This window comes from Ixodes scapularis, unplaced genomic scaffold (genome assembly GCF_016920785.2).
Source record: "Ixodes scapularis isolate PalLabHiFi unplaced genomic scaffold, ASM1692078v2 PGA_scaffold6__148_contigs__length_123643588, whole genome shotgun sequence".
NCBI lineage: Eukaryota > Metazoa > Arthropoda > Arachnida > Ixodida > Ixodidae > Ixodes > Ixodes scapularis.
The window spans coordinates 1,753,687-1,774,424 of NW_024609881.1; the positions used below are offsets into that span (position 1 = coordinate 1,753,687).

The window sequence follows — 20,738 nt, forward strand, 5'->3', positions numbered from 1 at the left end:
AAATGATCTCGATTCCATCTCAAGTTGGTGTGACTCTTGGCACATGTCATTAAATGTCGACAAGTGTAAACACATGATAATTTCCAGGCGAGTTAACGATCCTCCTTCCTATATCCTTAATAATATGACTTTAGAACGGGTTGACACTTACAAATATCTGGGCGTTCACATCACATCTAACGTCTCATGGGAATCGCATGTTAACCACGTCATTTCCAATGCCAACCGCATGCTTGGCTATCTAAAACGTAATTTTTTCCAGACTCCTTCGACTTTGAAACTCTTTTTCTATAAAACACTGGTCCGGCCAAAACTTGAGTACGCTTCTGCTGTTTGGGATCCTAACACTGAGAGCCTCGTCGGCGCCTTGGAGGCTGTCCAGAATAGATCTGTGCGTTTCATTCTTTCTAATTACCATCGTACATCAAGCGTAACCTCTATGAAAAAATGCCTATCCTTGCCAGCTCTTTCTTTACGCCGAAAGTTTTATCGATTAAGTTTATTTCAGAAAATATTTTTTCACAACCCTATACTTAAGACTGAACTCCTACTGGAGCCATCCTACATATCATCACGCAATGATCACATACATAAAGTCGAAATTCCACAGTGCCACACTAATACCTACTACAGATCATTCATACCTCGTACGTCTGCTGACTGGAATCACCTTTCCACATCCATCGCCACAATTGTTAATCCTGTTGATTTTAAAAAAGCTGTATCAATACTACTAGAAGTTGATTGTGATGTGAGTGTTCCATTAACTTGTACGTAATAATCCCACCCCCCTCTGTAATGCCTTCGGGCCCTGAGGGTACCAATAAATGAAATGAAATGAAATGAAATGAAATCTTCCCCTGGTTCAAGCTGTCAAATATATACAAGTATGTACCAACAAGCTCCACTATCAACCGTTACTCAGTTTCTTTCTAGTTATTTGATCCCTCCTTCCTACGCATTCAATCAATGGCCCCGCAGACTCTAAGCCATCTTATTGCCACCACCACGTGCCAAGGTAGGCTACTAGCACGTAGCATCAACAAGAATATCATCCTAGATGATGTAAGGCAAGTCTTCGGCCTTATAGCTCCGTCGCAGGGACATGCTATGAGAGTAAGCAAGATCCTCAGGTCAGAGACTTGGCGACAACAACGTCTTCTCACAGATTTTCTACGTGCCAAGTGTCCCCACTACAATGCTTTTATTAACCACCTGACTATCGCAAGGCATTCAACAGAGACCATGTGGAAAACACAGTATCTCCCATATTTCAAGGAGCACCTGGCAAGGAAGGACAAGGAACATCCAAAAAGACAGGCCCTTCAAGTCATCGGAGATATCAGTATCTCAAATAAGGCGAGAAACATACTAGAACAAGGGCCGAAGTTTGCTCTACCACCACGGCTACAGCCCATGGACAAGGTTGCCTTGGTCAGAAACATCGCATCCAAGGCTCAAGATGAGAGCGCTTCAAGCATAATCAGTGAAGGGATTGACTGCATCGCAAGCCAAAGAAGCTCAACAAAAGCAAATAGGAGCTTTGGTACCACAGTACATGAGCTAATCAGCAAAGATCTTAAGCTCTGTGTTTCTGATAAGGAAGGCGGATTTGTGGTCTTAGATTCAGACGCATCCGAAGAAAAAGCTTCTGCTGCAATGGCTAAGAACTTCATTCATGTGGAAGAAAAAAGAAGCAAGAAGTCTAAACCAGCAGCCCTGAAGCTACTTGATAACAACGAGCTTAACAGCCTCAGCACGAAAATAAAGAAAACGAAGAAAGGACACCTGCAAGTTTTTTTTCTCAGCAAAAACACATAAGGAAGGCACACCGTTTCGGGCCATTGTGTCGGAAAGAGGAACCTGGCAAGTCCATTTCCCGGCGTTCCTGACGAAACAGTTGTCCTTGATAGAATCCGACGATCCGCACAGAATTAAGAATTCGGAACATTTAATTGAATATCTTAAGAAGAATGGAGAAAGCGTCACATCTGGATTTTCCATCGATATCCAAGATATGTATTACTCAATCCCACACAGAACACTCATGGCAATTCTCCGATCCACCATCGAGGAGCAGGGCTCTACAGCGTTTCAGAATAATGCTGGACTAAGTGTGAGCACCTTCTTGGAACTATTGGGTGTATATTTGACTTCCACTGTAGTAGACTTTCAAGATCAACAATATGTGCAAAAGAGTGGAGTATGTATTGGGTCTCGGGTAGCGCCGCAATTGTCTGACTTATTCCTGGGGGCATGCGGAAAGATCATCGCAAGTAATCTGACAGATACAAGGGTCACAGCCACCTTCCGATATGTGGACGATTTTTTAGTACTTAGTGCCACAGAAGGTGACGACCAGAGTGAAGAATGCAAGGATACTATTCTGTAAGTGTTTCAAGAAAGTTGCCCCGAATTGGTGTTCACACATGAATCACCTGTGGACAAAAATATCAAATTCCTAGACCTCGCGCTAATTTTCCAACAAGGGCACGTTTGCTGGAGGTACGAACCCCGGTCAGCAAAAGGGTTTCTGCCGTTTACCTCTGGCCACTCAAGAACTATTAAGAGAGGTATCGCCAGCACGGCGTTAGTTTCTGCCTTAAACAAATCATGTAAACACCAGATAGGGCAGAGCTTTGAAAAACAGATGTCACGATTACGGAATTCGGGATACCCAACAAGTATCTTGGTACCCGTTTGTGAGACCATCTGCAGAAACTTGAAGAGTGCAAAGTCGGGCAAAAAAGTAAACGAGGAAACCCGAAGGAAGATCGCTGTGCTACCATACGTTCACGGGATTACGCACAAATTGAAAAAGATCGCCGCGAGGAATGAGATCTAAGTAGTGTGCTCCGCGCCTAACAAAGCGTACTCCATGTGCCGACGAGTTAACAACAGAACAGGCAAAGAAAAAACGTGCGACATTGCCCACAGAACACAATATGTACCATGCATGACAGGAGTGGTTTACAACATTCCCCTTTCATGCGGGAAGTGCTACATCGGCCAGACGGGCCGATGCATTAACGACAGAGCCCGCGAGCACGCAGCATCCCTTAAAGGAACGTCGGCAGGGCATCTTGCAGCTCATTGCAGGACTTGCCACTGCAGTGCAGCGTTCAAGGACATAAACATCCTAGCCAGTAATAACAATACTCATGCGCGAGAGATGCTCGAGGCGCTTCCTATCGAAGAACAAGCGAGTGGGTGCGTTAGCACCCCGTCCATCACTATTCACAAAAAGGAGAGACAATATCTACGGTGCGTCACGGTCCAGAAAATGGCAGTATGAGCTTGTGGCGGGTGAATTTAAAATATTAGTTTAGGTTTAGGTAATGTGAAAATTTTGTAAACATACACATGCATTATTATATTAGTATAATAGGTTTTAATATGTAATAATTTTTGTTGGTGTCTGAAAACACGCAAGGAAAAAGAAGTTCCCACTAAATAATCGTTGGTAGTCAGCTGTCTATTCTCTCCTGTCTCAATTTCTCTATATCTTCCCCTGGTTCAAGCTGTCAAATATATACATGCATATTTTCTCTTGCGCTTGTCTTTCTTGAATTTGTTTTGTTTTCGGATAACTAGATGTCTTGTTAGGATTATAAAGACAGTCATAATTACGTAGCAGACGATCACAACCAATCTGAAATCTAAATGAGTCAGGCGAATTCCAGCATCACCATGAAACGGCAGAGGAATTGAACATTGGATGAACAATTAGAACTTATTCGGGCAGTGGGAGAGCGGAAATATCATATTATGGGGAAGTTCAGTGCTACGATCACGACCCAAACAAAAAGACAGGCATGGGACGAAATTTACAGAGCCATGGGCTGTTTGCGCACCCCAGACCTGTTACAGCAGTGCTGGAGAAACCTTCTAAAAAGACGAGACAACTCTACAGCTTATTCAAGGAGCATGAACAACGCACAGGTAAGTTCATTGTGTTCTTAAGTTAAAAAGATATTGCATTGCTTTAGTTATACTATATGAGCAACCAAACCTAAAAAAGTGAATGTGGACATTTGTATATTCTTGCACCTTTGCCCCCTGCTGGAAGTCGACTTGTCACCTTCCTAGAACAACAGTAAAAGCAGTGTTACAGCATCACAAGACAATTTCTTCCAGTTTGTGTACAAGTTCTGCACAGGCTGTATGGAACTCGTAAAACAATTCAGTGGAAGACCCAAAACTTTGCACACATTATTAAAACAAATGTTTAGAGAGCACAATGGTCGAGACCGACAGGCCGAACTGTAAGAAACTAAAAATTGGATGATTACACAGTCCAGTTTCAGCAATGTTATTTCGCAATTAATGAGCGTTTAAAAGAATGTCTCATGCAGTATTTGTTTATTTTGATTTCCCCATGAAAGTTCCATTTACATACTTGGTTGAACAGTGAACCCCACCTCCTTCGTTTTTGCTTGTGACTCGAGTAAGTAGTAGTCGAGACGAAATTACTATGCCTTAATTCATAGGTGCTGGTCCAAACCCCGATGTCCTGACGCCCCTCGTTGAAGCCGTCCTCGAAGTGATCGGCGAGGACTCGCCCAGCCTGTGTGGGTTGGAGGCCACCATAGGTGACACGGAAGAGTAGGTGACTGGTTTCTAGACACGATTGTGTGACGAGTAAATGGTGCTAAGGAACCGGTCATAGTAAAGCAGAACTGTCACTCCAGGCGAGGCTCTAAAAGACAAGGACAAATGTTGATAACAAGATGAGCATGTTGCCATTTGAATAGCATTACTGCAGAGTACTTTTATATGAAGACCCGAGGCCGGATTCCTGAAAATTTCCCACGACAAAAAATTAGTAAATTTATCTTACGACAAAGTTAGAAACTTTTGAGTATTCCCGAAGCAAAATGTTGGTAAATTTTGCGTAAGTTTCGACGAAATCCGTAACTAGCGCAAAACTTACAACAAACTTTGTGCTTCGGGAATACTTAGAAGTTGGTAAATTTGTCGTAAGATAAAGTTACTAAATTTTTTGTCATAAGAAAGTTCGGAAATATGGCTTCAATTTTATTTCAACCACAAAAGCCCGAAGGCGGCTCGAAATATAAGTCACGAAACCGTCTTCCAGAGTGCACTCCAAGATCTGACGAGGATCACCGCTACCACATTTCTAATTATTTTCAACAAGATTGAAAGAGTATCACCGAAGCTACAAATTTATGAAATAAGATGGCATGTAATGACAAATCAGGTGGTAAAGCTATTTACCATCATCTTATAAAAATTAAATGCAACAAAGTGGCAATGGCTTTTTTGTATGCTAACTGTAGCAGGCTTTCAATTTATAAATTAAAAGATCACACACAGTGCAACCATCCTGTTGCTAATTTTACCAACTTAGAAAAATGGGCTCAAACACTACCTTCATTCTGGTTGGGAAGTTAACTAACTATCCCATGGTGGTAACCTGTGTGAGTAAAATCAATGCCAGTGAAGCTATGTGCTGTAATGTTGAAAGTTCTCCTATCAATGTGCTGTGCAACGTGGTTTGACTGGACATGTGACCACTAAATTTATGAGCTGTTAATCACATAGCTACATATCTACATTCTAGCCTTAGTAGTGAAAATGTATGCACACATGCAAGCAAATGCTCTTCACAACCAAATGCGCATTTTCCCACACCATGTATTGGGCAATTGTGCAAGAAGTAACAACACTGTGCTCCGACTTCAAGCCTGCCCATCAGTGTATAAACCAACTTAGCTAGCAAACTTTGTCCTCTGCACCAACACGTAGGAATGTATTTTGGCGCAGCATCGGCGTCTTCATCAGGGTTACAAACTTTGCACAAAACCTGACCACTTTTTACACATGCATTTGCCGCAATGACAGCTCCAGGGGAGTAGATCCACAGCCTGGTCCCTCTGGGAGCGGAGCAGGTGCAGTGCTGCACGAGAGTCGGCCGCAGAAGGCGGTGCAGTGGGCTCCAACAAATATGCCGTACAGTCGACGTTGGTGCCGGGAGGCTTCACAGCGCTTCTTGCAGGAGACGGAAAGGCAGCAGCAGCTCGAGGGAGCTAATCTTCTGCTGGAGAAGGAAAGCACAGAAAGGGTTAAGCAAGCTGCCACGGCAACAATTGCAGCAGCAACTGCTGCCGGGGAGTTCTACCAGCAGTCAAAAAAATACTAGAGGACCAAAAAAATTGAATTCGACTGGAAACACAGCTTGCAGAATTGGAAATCAAATTATTAAAAAAACAATTAGGAGAAGAGTAAACATTGACATATTACGCTGTTTTTAATTTTCATTTTGAATGTATATATATATATGACAAAGCCAACACAGCTGCTGATAAATAGAATCCATTTTACTTGCAACTGTATATTTATGGATTCAGATCTGCTACACTCCGTCTCGTCCTACGATGGACTAAAGCCCAATGCTACACGCCGCCGGGTCCAATCACGAGCCTGATTGAAACCATGTGGTATATATGCTCCGTCAAACATATCAGTGCGCCAAGACGTGTCACGCGAAGACAAGTTTTTCATCTGCTTATCGAGAACTAACGGCGGCTCCGCGTGCTTGCAGGGTTTTTGCTCTAGTTCCTTGTCACAGCACGAATAGTTGCGACGCTCAAGGAATCTCGACTGCTGATCCATTTCAGTGTGCTTTGTCCGTACCACCGTCAGCCTCGTACGCGCCTCGGTTGCCGCTAAGACTAAAAGCCTGCCTTGCATGTACTCATCGGAAGATCATCTGGCTAATTTTATCATTTGCCTAATTTATCTTCGTATCTCCCTGAACCATAGCCTACGATATTCGTGTTCCCGCTGCGCCGGGTAATCGGCAGCAGTAGTCAAGCGTAATATGTGGGGACGGCGTGGGTGAAAATTCCACTCTCTTCCAACCAAACGCAGTAGCAACATTTGGTATTCCAAAGTTTGATCAATTAAAAACGAGCTGCATCAGTGTTGCCGCACTGCCACTTCGATTTTTCCCTCCCCTTTTTTTCCCACAACACCATTTTGGTGACAGAAGTCGTTTTTAAGATACGCATGACACCAAGTATATTTAAATGCAGCAACGCCTCGCTATGTTTTCGTTTTGTAGAAGTTTGCATCGCATAAATTACGAAATGTAGATGTTGACATTCGGCAAACTGGTCTCCCCTCCCCTTCTTTTCCACACTATACATTGGTTGAATGAACCCGGGGACATAAATGAAGGCAAGGGGGCCATTAACTAAACTAAACTGAAATCACCTGCTCGTTTTCGTGATGTAAAAGAGACCACACCCACTGCAATCCATGCACTGACAGAGGACGTTTGTGCGTAGCTAGCGGCGAGGAAAGCGCGCGAAGCGGCAGTACTGTACCGACAGGCTTGCACCACTCACATGATGTAAGTCGTGATGAATTAGATTGGCTCTTCAAAACAGCAAACTGTGTGAGTAGCTAGTGCCACTCCCTTTCTCATGTTTGATGTAGATAAAAAATTACGAAATTTAGGGGCAGTTTGTTTATTCAAAAATATTTCCCACGTTTTACATGTGTTTAAGTTCTCGTTTCCCTTTTTCCCTAGCTGTCATGCTTTTTCCCACAATATGGAAAATTCCCACGATTCGGCAACACTGAGCTGCATGAGCTAAACACAGTACTTGAAGACGTGTGACGGCCAGTGCGCCGTCTTTACGTGATGCACCTCAATTTCCCGTAGACGTGGGGACGCTGTCCTCGTGCAATTTCACCTCGCTTTGGCAGTGCCGAACCTTGAGTTGGGTTCCTAAAAGGTCACATTCGTTTATTCATTCACTTCCCGTACAAAGTTGGTTCTCGTGAGCGTTTACATTCCCCCAAAGCACGCTCTCATTGCTGTTTAAAACATCCACCGATAAGATTTCTGGACAATCCTTCACACAGTAGACACAAGGTGACATTACAAGCTACAAAAATCAATAAACTGCCAACTGGAGGCAATGGAACCTCCGCTTGAGCTGGCCTATCGTCTTGCACAGTGTATAAATAAAGCAAGATCTGTTATCCTTTTGAAGTGGTTTATAAGAACATCTAATGAGGTCGGCATGCGATGTCTATCATCGCTCCAGCCCATTAAAAACATGGTATTATGCCTAATATTTTATATTTTTGTTGGAATATTTTAACATAATAATTTCAGTGATGTGATTGGTCTGAGTCATTTTGGAGCAGCTCTTGGAGGAGTCAAAATCAATTATGGTGCAACATAAGAACTTCTGTAGCATAAGCGCACATTCATTTTTGTTCATACCTATGCAAACATCACGTCAAGATTAATTTGTCGGCCTGTCCAACTAAAGGGCAAAGTCTACATTGCCTTCTCACATACGTTCAAACCTTTGTTAGCCTCAACTGCGCAGCAGGAGTCCCTCAAACACAAAACTATAGCGTTCAGTTGCGTGGAGAAGCATCATGACAGGGTAAAAAGAAGGTGAGTGATGAAGTACAGCACAAACTCCTTTAAATGGTTATTTTAGGTACTGAATGCCACTAAATTAGCACAATAATATTGGTCACATAAACTGATGTTTCCTTGAAGTTCTAGAGGTTGTAATAAAGCTGCAATTTATAAATGAGATAAAAAAACAAAGCATTTATCATTTGATTATCAACATAAATTACATTTTATCTGTAGAACTTCATAGCAAAAACGGCATGTGAACGAAACTTAAAAACAAACCCGCCGTAACTCATTCAGGTTCTTGAGATTTCATCCACTGCTCCAGTCACTTTAGTTCTAATCTACTCACACCTATAGAAAATTGATAGCTAAACTAATGAGTTGGCATAAATAAATAAACATACATAAGAGTACATATAAATGTTCTTGCAATACCAAAACAACCCTTACTAAATCTTGAAATCGAAAAAGGTACCACCAGGATCTCGTAATCTATCACATTTACGAGCCGAAGTTGTGTTCAGGAATTTTGTTGCGTCTCACTTTGGAGGAGAGCTTTCTCCTTAACACAGGGTGCGCTGCAGAGAAGCAAGACATGCAAAGTTGCGATGCCTACTCCGTGGTGTTTGCTTCTCTGCAGTACACCAGTGCGTGGTGAGAGCCGCATTCAACAACACTATAGTCCGCTGCAACCTAAGAACCAAGGGCGAGGGTAAGACGGGTTGGGGAGGAGGAAGCAGGCGGAACGCTAAAGAGAGAAGGAGGTTTCCCCCTCTCTTCTCCAGCATTCCGTTTGCTTCCTCCTCCCCGGCCCGTCTTACCCTCGCCCTTCGTTCTTAGGTTGCAACGGACTATAGCTAAACCTCCAGAATGAACAGACGACTAACATGAAATTTATTGCGAAACTTCCGGATATTGCGCGTCATTCATATGAAATGTGATGGAATAGTATGGTATATGAGATGATTATCAAAAGTTTTGAAAACCTGAAAACTTGCGTAACCATATCGTAACGGTCCGGCCGGGCAGCGAAGCCTGAGCTATTATATTTTCAGTATTATTAAAATGAAATTAAGTTTTGGTGCTACATTGGTGCAAATTCCTCACATTTTTCTTAAATGTAGCAGGACGTAGCAGGGTAATCACTTTGGCGCAAATGGCGCAGCAATCCCATCACAGATTCAATGAAAATGTTCTTCGCAAAAACTTGCAAGAAAAATGCAGTTTGAGATAAGCAGTATTTAATAATATATGCTTGAATAAGTCTGTACACAAACTGTCTAAAGATAAAACCTGCCTAAGCTAGTGTATGTTTTTTTTTCACATTGCAAGCTATGATTTTTTTCTAAGAATTGCTTTACATTTAGGCAATATAGAGTAACAAAAAGAATTAACTGCTATTGCTTGAAAAGTATAAACAGCTAGTAAAAACTTCTAGGTTAATAAACCCAGTCATACATGAAGGATATGTTTCAGAGAAGTTGTAACTTCTACTCTGGAGTTTAAACAGAAAAAAGCAAATGGAACATAACACTTAATGTGACATGTAGAGTTAACTGGCTAATGGTTGAATTTTGTGATGTTCTTCATTCCCACAATGCTGGCTAACCTTAGAATAAACATAAGGTGTAGTAGAGATACGCCTTCCTCTCCTTGCTTCTGAGCAGCCGTAGCCTACTACGCAAGAACACAAAAATGGCAACAAATGTAAAGCTCAGGCACAACCACATAAAAAAGTTTAGGTGCCTCAAGGTACCGAAACACTGAACCGTCGAACCAGGACGCATAGCTTGGCTTTACCGTTCCACGATGCTCCTCGTTGTGCTATGCGACGCATTGTAGGCGACCTCCGCTGCTGATGACAAAGACAGGAAGGGCGTCATCAGCCATGGCTTGCAGGTGTAGCCGCTGTCTCCAAGCAGTAGGCCCTCGTAAACTCCATTGGCCAGCTTGCCTGACAACGAGCCCTCGGTGAATACCCTAGAGTCGTGGGTGCTTCTAGGCCATTTTGCAACCACATTGCGGATACGGTAACAGACGTCAACCACTAACTGTACATTTATTGAATGGTACAGATGGCGGTTAACGTACACCTCCTCATGCACTTGTGGTGCCTGTATTCGAATGTGAGTGCTATCAACAGCACCCACGACCGAAGGAAACCCACCGATTTCAAAGAAGGCCTTAGCTTCACCTGGCCACCTGCATTGTAGATGGATTTGAGTCAGTCTGTAACACTATGACATTAACAGTGATGGTTTTGTTGTTATGATCACATGCTTCAAAATAACACAACTATCATTCATCGTCATCAATAGTGAGCATTAAAAGCCTCGTCTGCACAATGACAGTACTCAGTAGCCGCAAGACTAGCTCAGTAGCAACAAGTGCATAGCTGGGAGTGCAGAAACCAGGCTGTTTGTAAATGTCTGCACTCCTACTTTATTTGTAGTTTAGTTGAATTTGCACCTGCACCAATAATAGGTACTAAGGGAGTCATTTTGTACACTCCAGTTGGTTCCTGTAATTTTACTGCCCAGCTCACTGGTCTGCATGTCACGCTCATTACCAAAGAACAAACATCGAGTGCTGAAGCAACACTTTTAATGTTCCTTTAAGGAGGTACCAGTATACGTGGGGATCGATGCGCTGGCAGATATTCAGGCTAGCAAGCCTACAGCTTAGGAAACAAAAACGAAAGGGTCATTGCGCAGGTGGTGCACCGTAAATACATTGCAGAATAGGTGTGCTGAGAAGACCACCTTCAACGAATTCGGGGGTGTCACCGAACACAATTCACGCACCGAAATTTCTATGCAAAGGGTTTCTGAAATAATGGTGATTGCTCACCGAGCAATCTAGGCCCAGGCTTTTTTTCTCGGAAAACTGGCCTGCACATGCGCCTAGTATCGGGACGCACCAGAGATGCTCCAGACCACTTACCCTATGAAGTCTCGGGCACGACGTGCCAAGGCCTGAGTCACCCGCCTCACAGTCCGCGAACCAGTGGAGACGTGCGCACAGATGTAGTCCCCTGCGGCGATGAGGAAGTTCCCCGTGGCGTAGAACTGTAGGGCGACAACGACCTGCTGCTCTGCAGAGAGGGCGCGGCTGCGACGCGTCGGCCCCTCCAAGTCCGGGCGCACTGTGTCGGCGAGGAACACAATGCCCGCGCGACCGAATCGAAAGTGCTCCTGCAGTTCGTCCTCGTCGAACTCGTCCAAAGGGTTCAAGCAGTCACGGAACACACGCTGCCGTCCCATCATCACAACAGCGTACTGGGCGAACACGCGCTCTCTTCGTTGTCGGCGTCGCGTCACAGTCGACATTGCGTCCCTTATCTTCACCAATCCGTCCGTAAATCAGTTGTCAGTCAGTCCGGTAGTCAGTCGGCGGTCGAAACGGAGGGTCGGTTGGGCAAACGGTAGAGAAGACAAAGAGTGAAAATCAGGTGATAACTAAAGCGCGGGAAACGTGCGTCGCAAAACACGGAGGTCAAAACAACAAAAACAATGAATCTATAAAGACTGTTGCCAGATCCGAAATCAACGCTGCAAACCTATGCTGTGTTTGGCGGCACAACAGATGCATCAAGATATTTATTATTTTTTTAAAGTAATATATATTTTCATGCATAAAAAATACACTGTGATAAGATATTGTTTTTATTTTTCTTAATAAAGACAAAACTAGCGAAAAGGTTTCTTAAAAGGCTATTTGTTTGCTTCGACCGGAAGGTCCCGGGAGCTACCGCATAATAATAAAACACGGAGAAATTGTGCATTGAGTTTTTGTCGAACGCGGCTAGGTACTCGGATGTACCTAGGTAGGGAAACGCGGTTAACTTTTAACCGCGGTTAGAGTTAACCAGCTTCGAGCAAACGGGACCAGGGGGTGAACAGGTGCAAGGCGCGGGCCCGAGACTCGGTTTGGTTGCCCCATGTCGGACAGCAGATCGAGGCCATGGTGCAAACGTGCGAACGCTGTGCATCTACCAGGACGCAAAGAGCGAAACCCCTGCTGCCAACGCCTCCGGTGGACATACCATGGAAACAGGTGGGAGCGGATCTGTTTCATCTGGACGGGCAGGATTTTCTTCTTCTTGTGGACTACCACTCTCGTTACCCAGAAGTTGTAACACTGGGAAGTACATCAAGCCAGGCTGTGATTGCAGCGGTCAAGAGTTCCATGGCTCGCTTCGGTATACCGAAAGTACTAAGAAGTGACAACGGGCCACAGTTTTCTGTGGCCCGTTGTCACAGAAATGCCCCCCCCCCCCCCTGGATGACACCAAGGGGGGCACGAGCCCCGATGTCCCCCTGTAGTCCACGCCTATGACTGAGAGTACCACAGATTTTGCTGCTCGACCGGAGGGGGGCATTTCAACTCTCATCTCTGGGTAGCCTATACTAACACTGCAAAAAGGGTAGTTAACCTTAAAGCTCGGTGGTATGGTGGCCTGAATGGCGACCCTGCTCGGCCACCAAATACAGTTCTTTGTCCTGGCACAGAGGGTTTCTAGTGTTCGCGTAAACATTCGTGTGGCAGTCCTGTGGTCCACAGTGAACAGAACCCACAAACATGAAAATGGCATATTGTGTTTGAGCTTAGTTAAAAACAGCAAAAGCCGATTCTCGGCCGAGAGCTCAATCTGCCTTCTTGGGACATGTGGAAGCAAGCTTGAAAGGAGAGCAAATAAAGGGAAAGATGTGGCACTGAAGCTTTCCAGCCTCGCCTCTGCATCCCGAACCGAGTTGTAGCCCATGAAACAGGGCTCTATGTGGGCTGGTCCCACTTCCTTGTCCACGACTGCTGGTTTGTCCGGCCCTCTTCCTTGGTCCAGCACCGCCCTGTGGCTGACAAAGGTTGCAGCCTTTTTTCACACGGTGCAACAAAAGAACATGCTGCACAGTGAGAAATCTGTCCCTTTGTCATTAGTCATGGTGCAAGCCTGCAAAAATATATAAGAATATATTTTAGATTAAATCAAACAGTTCATTTCTATGTAATATTTGTCGGCTTCTCAGACGCATATAAAAGTTCTAAATTTGTTGACCTTCTTATCCAATTGCATTAGAGAGAAAGATAATATTTTAGAGGGCTAAGTTTTAAGTGATCAGGAGCATCTGGCATGCCGCAGCGCAAATTTACGAAATAATTCAGCACCTGTACAAGATCTCTAAGGTACAAAGAATTACCTCGGTTGAGCAGTCGCAGAAATGCAATTACCCTCTTTTAGACGACAGACACCGTGGCCGTATTAAAAAATACACTGCGATTGCAATGGCACCGGGCTGCACTTGCCGAGTTCGTTTGGGACTGGTTCTCCTTGTTGCCTTCGGTAAGTGCAATGCATATTGGGAGAAAGCTAACGCAGAGCCAGTATGTGTTAAACGAGCTCGCTATCAAACAAGAAAGCATCGTGAGTTTAAAATCTTTGGTTTTGGGACGTCATGGCTCCCAGCAATAAATATTTATACCGGTCACATAGCAATGACCGATATCCAGAGCACCGCCATTTTAACGTGGTGTTGCTAGGGGCGCCATAATCATTAGTAAAAAAAAAGGTAGTCGAAGAATTGCCACTTTAAAGTCCTGCTTTCGTCGACTGTTAAAGGAGAAAGTTGGGGTCGCTCCGTTGGCTGCTCCGTGGTCGCGTCACCCTCAGGTCCACTTGTCGCTGGTGCTGCAACAACGTGCGCGTCCCTCTTCCTGAAAAGACGGGTTTATCCCTCAGTAGTAGTGTGTACTCTGTTCGTAGATATACTGGGTGATTTCAGATAAGATCGAAGAGGGGGTGGCTGGTCGACCTTTTTAATTTGCTCCATAATTTTATATGTCATTTTCCGATGTCCAAAATAAACGAAATCAAAATTATTTTCACCAAGAAAAAAAATTGTGGGACGCGAAAAATTGTACATCACGTAGAGGTGGAATGTAGCATCAGCTTGCATAGCTGGAGGGGCAACTTTGGTGATTAATAACTAAAGTTATACTTCTTAGGTCAATTTCATATTGTTTTAACACAATCTATATGTACTTAGCAATACGAAAAAGAATATTATTATTCTTTAGTATGTTTTAACAAATAAATAAAAAAACATAAATTTCGGCTCCTTGACCGTTTTCCCCCCAACTTTGCAGGCCTGTATCGTAGGAAATAATTTAGTCAGAAACGTCATATTTTAAGTAAATACACTACTTATAAATGGAAGTACGTTCAGTAAAATTCAAATTTATTTAAGCGCGGGTCGGGGAGATTTCGGCAAGCAAACACGAGACAAGCACCAAAATAAAAATATTTTAAGGGCGATTAGAAAAAAAAAATCCCGTTCTTGATTTTTTTAAACTCTGACCAGTCATTCTACTCTATATGGGGGTTAATATCAATTGAAAACATGTTGCATTATATTGATGGTGTAATAGATACAGCACCTCTACCGAGCCCCTTCCGCGAAGCGCGGCACGGTGTACCCCTGTGGTGCGACGCAGTTATTGCGATTTCTTACTTTGAGAGAAAAGTATATTTTTATTCGTTCGAGTATTGCAAGTCACATCTTTGGCACGTTATAATAAATTGAGCATTAAATATAATAAATTGCATATCATATACAACACACTTCTCCCTTCATAGGTTTGAAAATTTACAGAATTCGACGCAAACATTTTCTGACGGTGTGCACTTTTCCAAGGGTTTTTTCCAAGGAGTTTTTTCCAAGGGGACCCGACAGTCCGTGCCACTTCCAAGTCACAGGTCGAAGCTTCTGATGTTTTGCATAGCCACACACGCCACGACTGAACACCAGGAAAGGCGCGCACTGCCACCCACTCTTCATTTTTGCGTTCACGGAATTCAACAACCTCGTATTCGACCAAAATTGTGAAATTCACTCCTTTTAGTTTTTGGGAAAGACTGTTCACCAAGCATTTTGCAGACTGTATGGCCTATCCTGGGAGCTGTCTCAAGGTGTGAAGCGTTGCTTGGTGTTTGACAAGTCCTCCAACTCCATCCCACGCGTTTTTCCCGTGCCCAGTGGCATTTGGGCCTCGGGAAAAACTTTTTTTTTTTGGAATTCATGAAGTTGGAAGCGATTCTTGAAGTGACTGGCGGCACCGTCACTTAATGAAGTTAAATAAGAGTACATAGCAAGGTTGTCATGGACCTATCTCTCACTTTTTGTACAGCCAGACAGGCATGAGCGGAGTCATGATGCAAGCCGTCACTGATGACGGCAAAAGTGTATGTCGACTTTCTAGTCGTCAATACACACGTAAATATTGAGACCTGAGTTTTTCTTCCAGTGGCACGCTTGAATCTCGTCAAGAAGGATAACATTTCAGTTTTCAGCAAAGTCGATGTGGAAGACAATGCTACCACGCTGCGCGCACTGCTTTTCTTCATAGATGACTTTGCCTTGCGTCTGTCTGATATGGTTGTGAATGATCCACCTTGAGACCGACACACGAAGCTCTTCCAGAAAAGTGACCGGATCTAAAGTCTTTTTCACGAGCTCACCCGACTCCCATGCTGCCGAAACTATCTCTTCATCCTCGGAAATGTTGAGTTTTTCGAGTGTAAGACACTGGCCTTTGGGACAATGGTCACATTCGCCTAAAAGGCACTGGCGCGATGGCAGGTTGCAAATGAACGCCCAGTTCAATTCCGCTGCGTCAAGTTGTGAGCCAGCGGCCGTTTGTAGAGAGGCGACAAAGAGGTTATAGTTTGCGCAGTACACACAAACGCACGCTTCTTGCTGGGGATTGCATTTAACCCATCGGGGTCGCAGGGAGTAAAACTTCTTCAATCCGATGCCGGAGTCGGGATGGTCACTTTTATATACACGAAACGCTTCTCTGATTGACCGTGTCATAAAACGTTTCGGCTTGAACGTTTTCTGGCCTTCGAGCACAACGGAAATGACGTCCTTCTGATTGGGACTCCTGCCTAGAACACCCTAACTCGTCTTTCATGTAGAACTACAGCCGCTGCAGATATGTTTTCAGGGCTCACCTTTCACCTTGTATAGGGATCGGGCACATACCACACGCCGCGGTTCCCTGAGCTTCCGGGACCTATTAATGATGCAGATCGATGACTCTGGGATAAATTTCTGGACTTCATTTCTTGTCAAGATTGATGGCAGGAGGGTCAGCAATTGACAGCGTTCCCGTGGAGAGGCTGTGGTCGCAAAGGCGTGGCAAATGTTGTCCGCCCACTCGGTGCATGTGGAGCACTTTTGCTCCAACGACCCCGATGCCACGTTTATATATATATATATATATATATATATATATATATATATATATAGATATATAGATATATATATTTTTTTCCACAAAATAACAAGTTGCAATCATTGCGTCCCAACACAGGGTCACCCCGTGCCGAGCTTCGGATAAGGGGCTCGGTAGAGGAGCTGTATCCATTGCACCATTAGTATGATGCAAGATGTTTTTAATGGATATTAACCGCTAGAGAGAGTAAAATGACTGGGTAGAGTTTAAAAAAAAATAAAGAACGTTTTTTTTTGTTTTTTTTTTAAGTCACACTTAAAATATTTTTATTTTGGTGCGTGTCTCGTGTTTGCTTGCCAAAATTTCCCCAACCCACGCATATACAGATTTTAATTTCAGTTAATTTACTTCCATTAATAAGTAGCGTATTGACTTAAGATATGACTCTTCTGACTAAAGTATTTTCTAAGATACAGGCCTGCAAATTTGGGGGAAAACAGTCAAACGGCCGAAATTTATGTTTTTTATAATTTTATTTAAACATAATAAACAATAACAATATTTCTTTCGTACTGCTAAGTACACATATATTGTGCCTAAAAATTGTGAAACTCACCTAAGAGGTATAATTTCAGTTATTAATCACCAAATTTTGCCCCTCCGGCTACGAAAGGAAATGCGACTTTCCACTTCTACGTAATGTGCGACATTTTGAGCCTGACGATTTTTTTTTTTGGGTGCAAAGAATCTTGGTCTTTTTTTTTTATTTCGGACATTGTTAAATAACATATACAATTATAAAGCAAATTAAAAAGATCGACCAGCCACCCTCTTTTCGATCGTATTTGAAATCACCCTGTATGTTGTGTAATTTATTCTATATAATCCGCAATTTATTATAACGTGCAAAAGATGTGAAATACTATTACTTGCTATACTCGAATAACAAAAAAAAAACAAAAAAACTTTCCTCTCAATGTAAGAAGTCGCAATAACTGCGTCGCACCACGGGGGCAGACCGTGCCGAGCTTCGCAGAAGAGGCTCGGTAGAGGTGCTGTATCTATTACACCATCAATATAATGCAACATGTTTTTAATCTATGGTAACCCCCAAATAGAGTAGAATGGCTGGTCAGAGTTTGAAAAAAAATCGAGAACGGGTTTTTTTTTTTTAAATCGCCCTTGAAATATTTTTATTTTGGTGCTTGTCTCGTGTTTGCTAGCCAAAATCTCCCCACCCCGCGCTTAAATAAATTTGAATTTTAATGAATGTACTTACATTTATAAGTAGTGTATTTACATAAAATATGACGTTTCTGACTAAATTATTTCTTAAGATACAGGCCTGCAAATTTGGGGGAAAAACGGTCAAGGAGCCAAAATTGATGTTTTTTATTTAAATTTTAAAACAAACTATAGAATAACAATATTTTTTTTTTCGTATTGCTAAGTACATATAGATTAAGCTCGCCTAAAAAGTATAACTTCAGTTATTAATCACCAAAATTGCCCTCTCCGGCTATGCAAGCAAATGCGACTTTCCACCTCTTCGTGATGTACGATTTTTAGCGTTCGACGATTTTTTTTCTTGGTAAAATAATTCTGATTTTGTTTATTTTGGACATCGGAAAACAACATATAAAATTATGAAACAAATTAAAAACGTCGACCAGCCACCCCCTGTTCGATCTTATCTGAAATCACCCTACTTGAGCATTAAAGGGGCTAGGCTACAAATTTCTAACTGTTGTAAAATACTGCGTAGAATGAATCCTTCACGCTAATAACCTACGAAACAGACGTTCTTTTTATTCTCCAAGCAATGGTAGTCGCAGAAATTTAATACAGAAAAAAGGGGCAGCATTCATCCTCTTAACTCGCAGAAAAAACCGGCCACAGGACCTGGCGACACATGCACTTTTACAGTAGTGACCGAGTCCTTCAATACGCTGCTGGTCACAAAACGTTGTCGTAATGCTGTGGGAAACCATTGCATGCTGCCAAGAACGGCCGTGGTGCTGTCCTACTTTGGAGAGGTTCGACGGACAGCTTAAGGGGATATTGAAGCGAAACTTGAAATACACCTATTATGGTCAGAAATAGGTTTAATATGATCAATGATATCCGTAAATCATAATCGCGCTTTTGTATTTTGAACGGATGGCTATATTTGTCACCCTGAAGGGCCCGATTGAGCGCGCGCTCGAAAATCAGCCATCGGAGAGCGCGATGCGTCTTGGGATATTGAGCGCATTCGTGACGTCAATTGTGCCGGTAGGGAAAGGCTACGGCGTGGATGTAGTGGTTACGAGCGTTGCCACTCGGTGGCGCGTCGACGACATACGACCTAAAGCCCCTTGATAAAAGCGTTTTCTACAAGTACCGCCAACCATTGTTGTGGAAGCGCTCGAGACACGTGCCATGAGCGGGTGCTCCGCGGCCATTCGCTTCCAAGACCCGCTCATTTCAGGGCTGCGCCGCCATTTGCTTCCAAGGGCCGCTCGAGACATGGGCCTCGTGCACTCGCGCATTTGACGCTACTTGCAAGACGAGCGCAAACACATCGAGGGGCTTTAATACGACCTAGGGTGCCTGCATGTCTGTCTGTATGAGGGTGAAGACATTCATTGTTGCCTTGAATGTGCCAGCGCGTGACGCCCTCGCGCACTCGGTGCGTGACTTGGGCGGTAAAATGGCGTCTATGCATTAGCCAAAGCTACGCGCTCGAGCTGAGTGACACCAGATTGCACGCGCTTCAAAATGCGCAAAAAAAAACGATTGGGCGGAAAAATGACAGAGATGTCACCACTTAAGCAAAAGCGCGCGTGTGTATGAAGGCACTCAATACGACCTGTGACAACTTTTGTTTGCTTTTGCCGTTTGAGATGTGCAAGGGCTGCGCGCACGCTGCACTACGGCAAGTCGGCAACCACGACCATCTCGATGGCCGGCCAAGGTGGTTACCGTTGGGCCCATGAAGAAGTCGTAAGCGATGTCAGTGATATCAGCGAAGATGAGGACGATGCCTTCTCGGCCATGGTTGCTGATACAAGATTCGGGCTACAGCCCTACGTTTACGACCCTTCCGCTTCGTCGTCATCTGAAGCATCTGAAGGCGACGGGGACATGCAGGACACGCCACCAAGAGCCCGGCCGTCCCAGCGTGTCGGTACAGCCAATTGGTAAGCGTTTGAGATGTGCAAGGGCTGCGCGCACGCTGCACCACGGCAAGTCGGCAACCACGACCATCTCGATGGCTGGCCAAGGTGGTTACCTTTGGGCCCATGAAGAAGTCGTAAGCGATGTCAGTGATATCAGCGAAGATGAGGACGATGCCTTCTCGGCCATGGTTGCTGATACAAGATTCGGGCTACAGCCCTACGTTTACGACCCTTCCGCTTCGTCGTCATCTGACGCATCTGAAGGCGACGGGGACATGCCGGACACGCCACCAAGTGCCCGGCCGTCCCAGCGTGTCGGTACAGCCAATTGGTAAGCGTTTGTAGGTACACACATAATGGTTCGCGATTGGAAACTGCGACACGCATGGAAGCGGCTAGAGGTCGGTGTCGCACGGGTTTCGTCATGGTGCCCCATACGTAGTGCGGTAGTGCCCCGTCCGTGTATCTGCGTGCGCGTAAAAGACGCTCGTTGGCGTTTCTTTTTTTTTTTTTTTTTTGTACAAGCGGAGGTACTGTTTCGAGATAAGCTAACGGCAGCAAGCGTTCTAAATTCGAACCTGGCCTTTCTAATATACAGGCGGGCTCGTCTTGCACAGTTTCAGGCTGCATACTGTTAGCTTCGGCTTTGCCCTCTCGTAAGGTGAAACCGCAGCGGCTGCGCTAGCGCGAGACGGTAGCCTTGACTGCCTCGAATGGTGCTCTCGCTGCACGAGCGGTGACACGAACCGTGTGAAGCGTCCATGCTCTCGCGCACATTCCGAGGCGACGCCATGCACGCGCGCGCTGGAGTTTGGAATATACTACTAGATTACAGAACATAAGAGGCACAGCGTGCGACAGAAACAGTGGCGCAAGCCGCGAGGTAGCCACTTCGGCGAACGAGAGCACGCGCCAAACGCATCAATATC

General features: G+C 44.3%; 1 protein-coding gene across 1 annotated transcript; it reads right to left on the minus strand.

Annotated features, from left to right (window-relative positions):
- Positions 1 to 10,209: 10,209 nt before the first annotated feature.
- LOC120841835 (putative nuclease HARBI1) lies at positions 10,210 to 11,742 on the minus strand. The gene is made up of 2 exons (XM_040212832.1): positions 11,357 to 11,742; positions 10,210 to 10,615 (listed from the first exon to the last, which is right to left on the minus strand). Exons 1-2 carry the CDS (start codon positions 11,740 to 11,742, stop codon positions 10,210 to 10,212), a joined length of 792 nt encoding a protein of 263 aa, XP_040068766.1.
- Between the last annotated feature and the right edge of the window lie 8,996 nt (positions 11,743 to 20,738).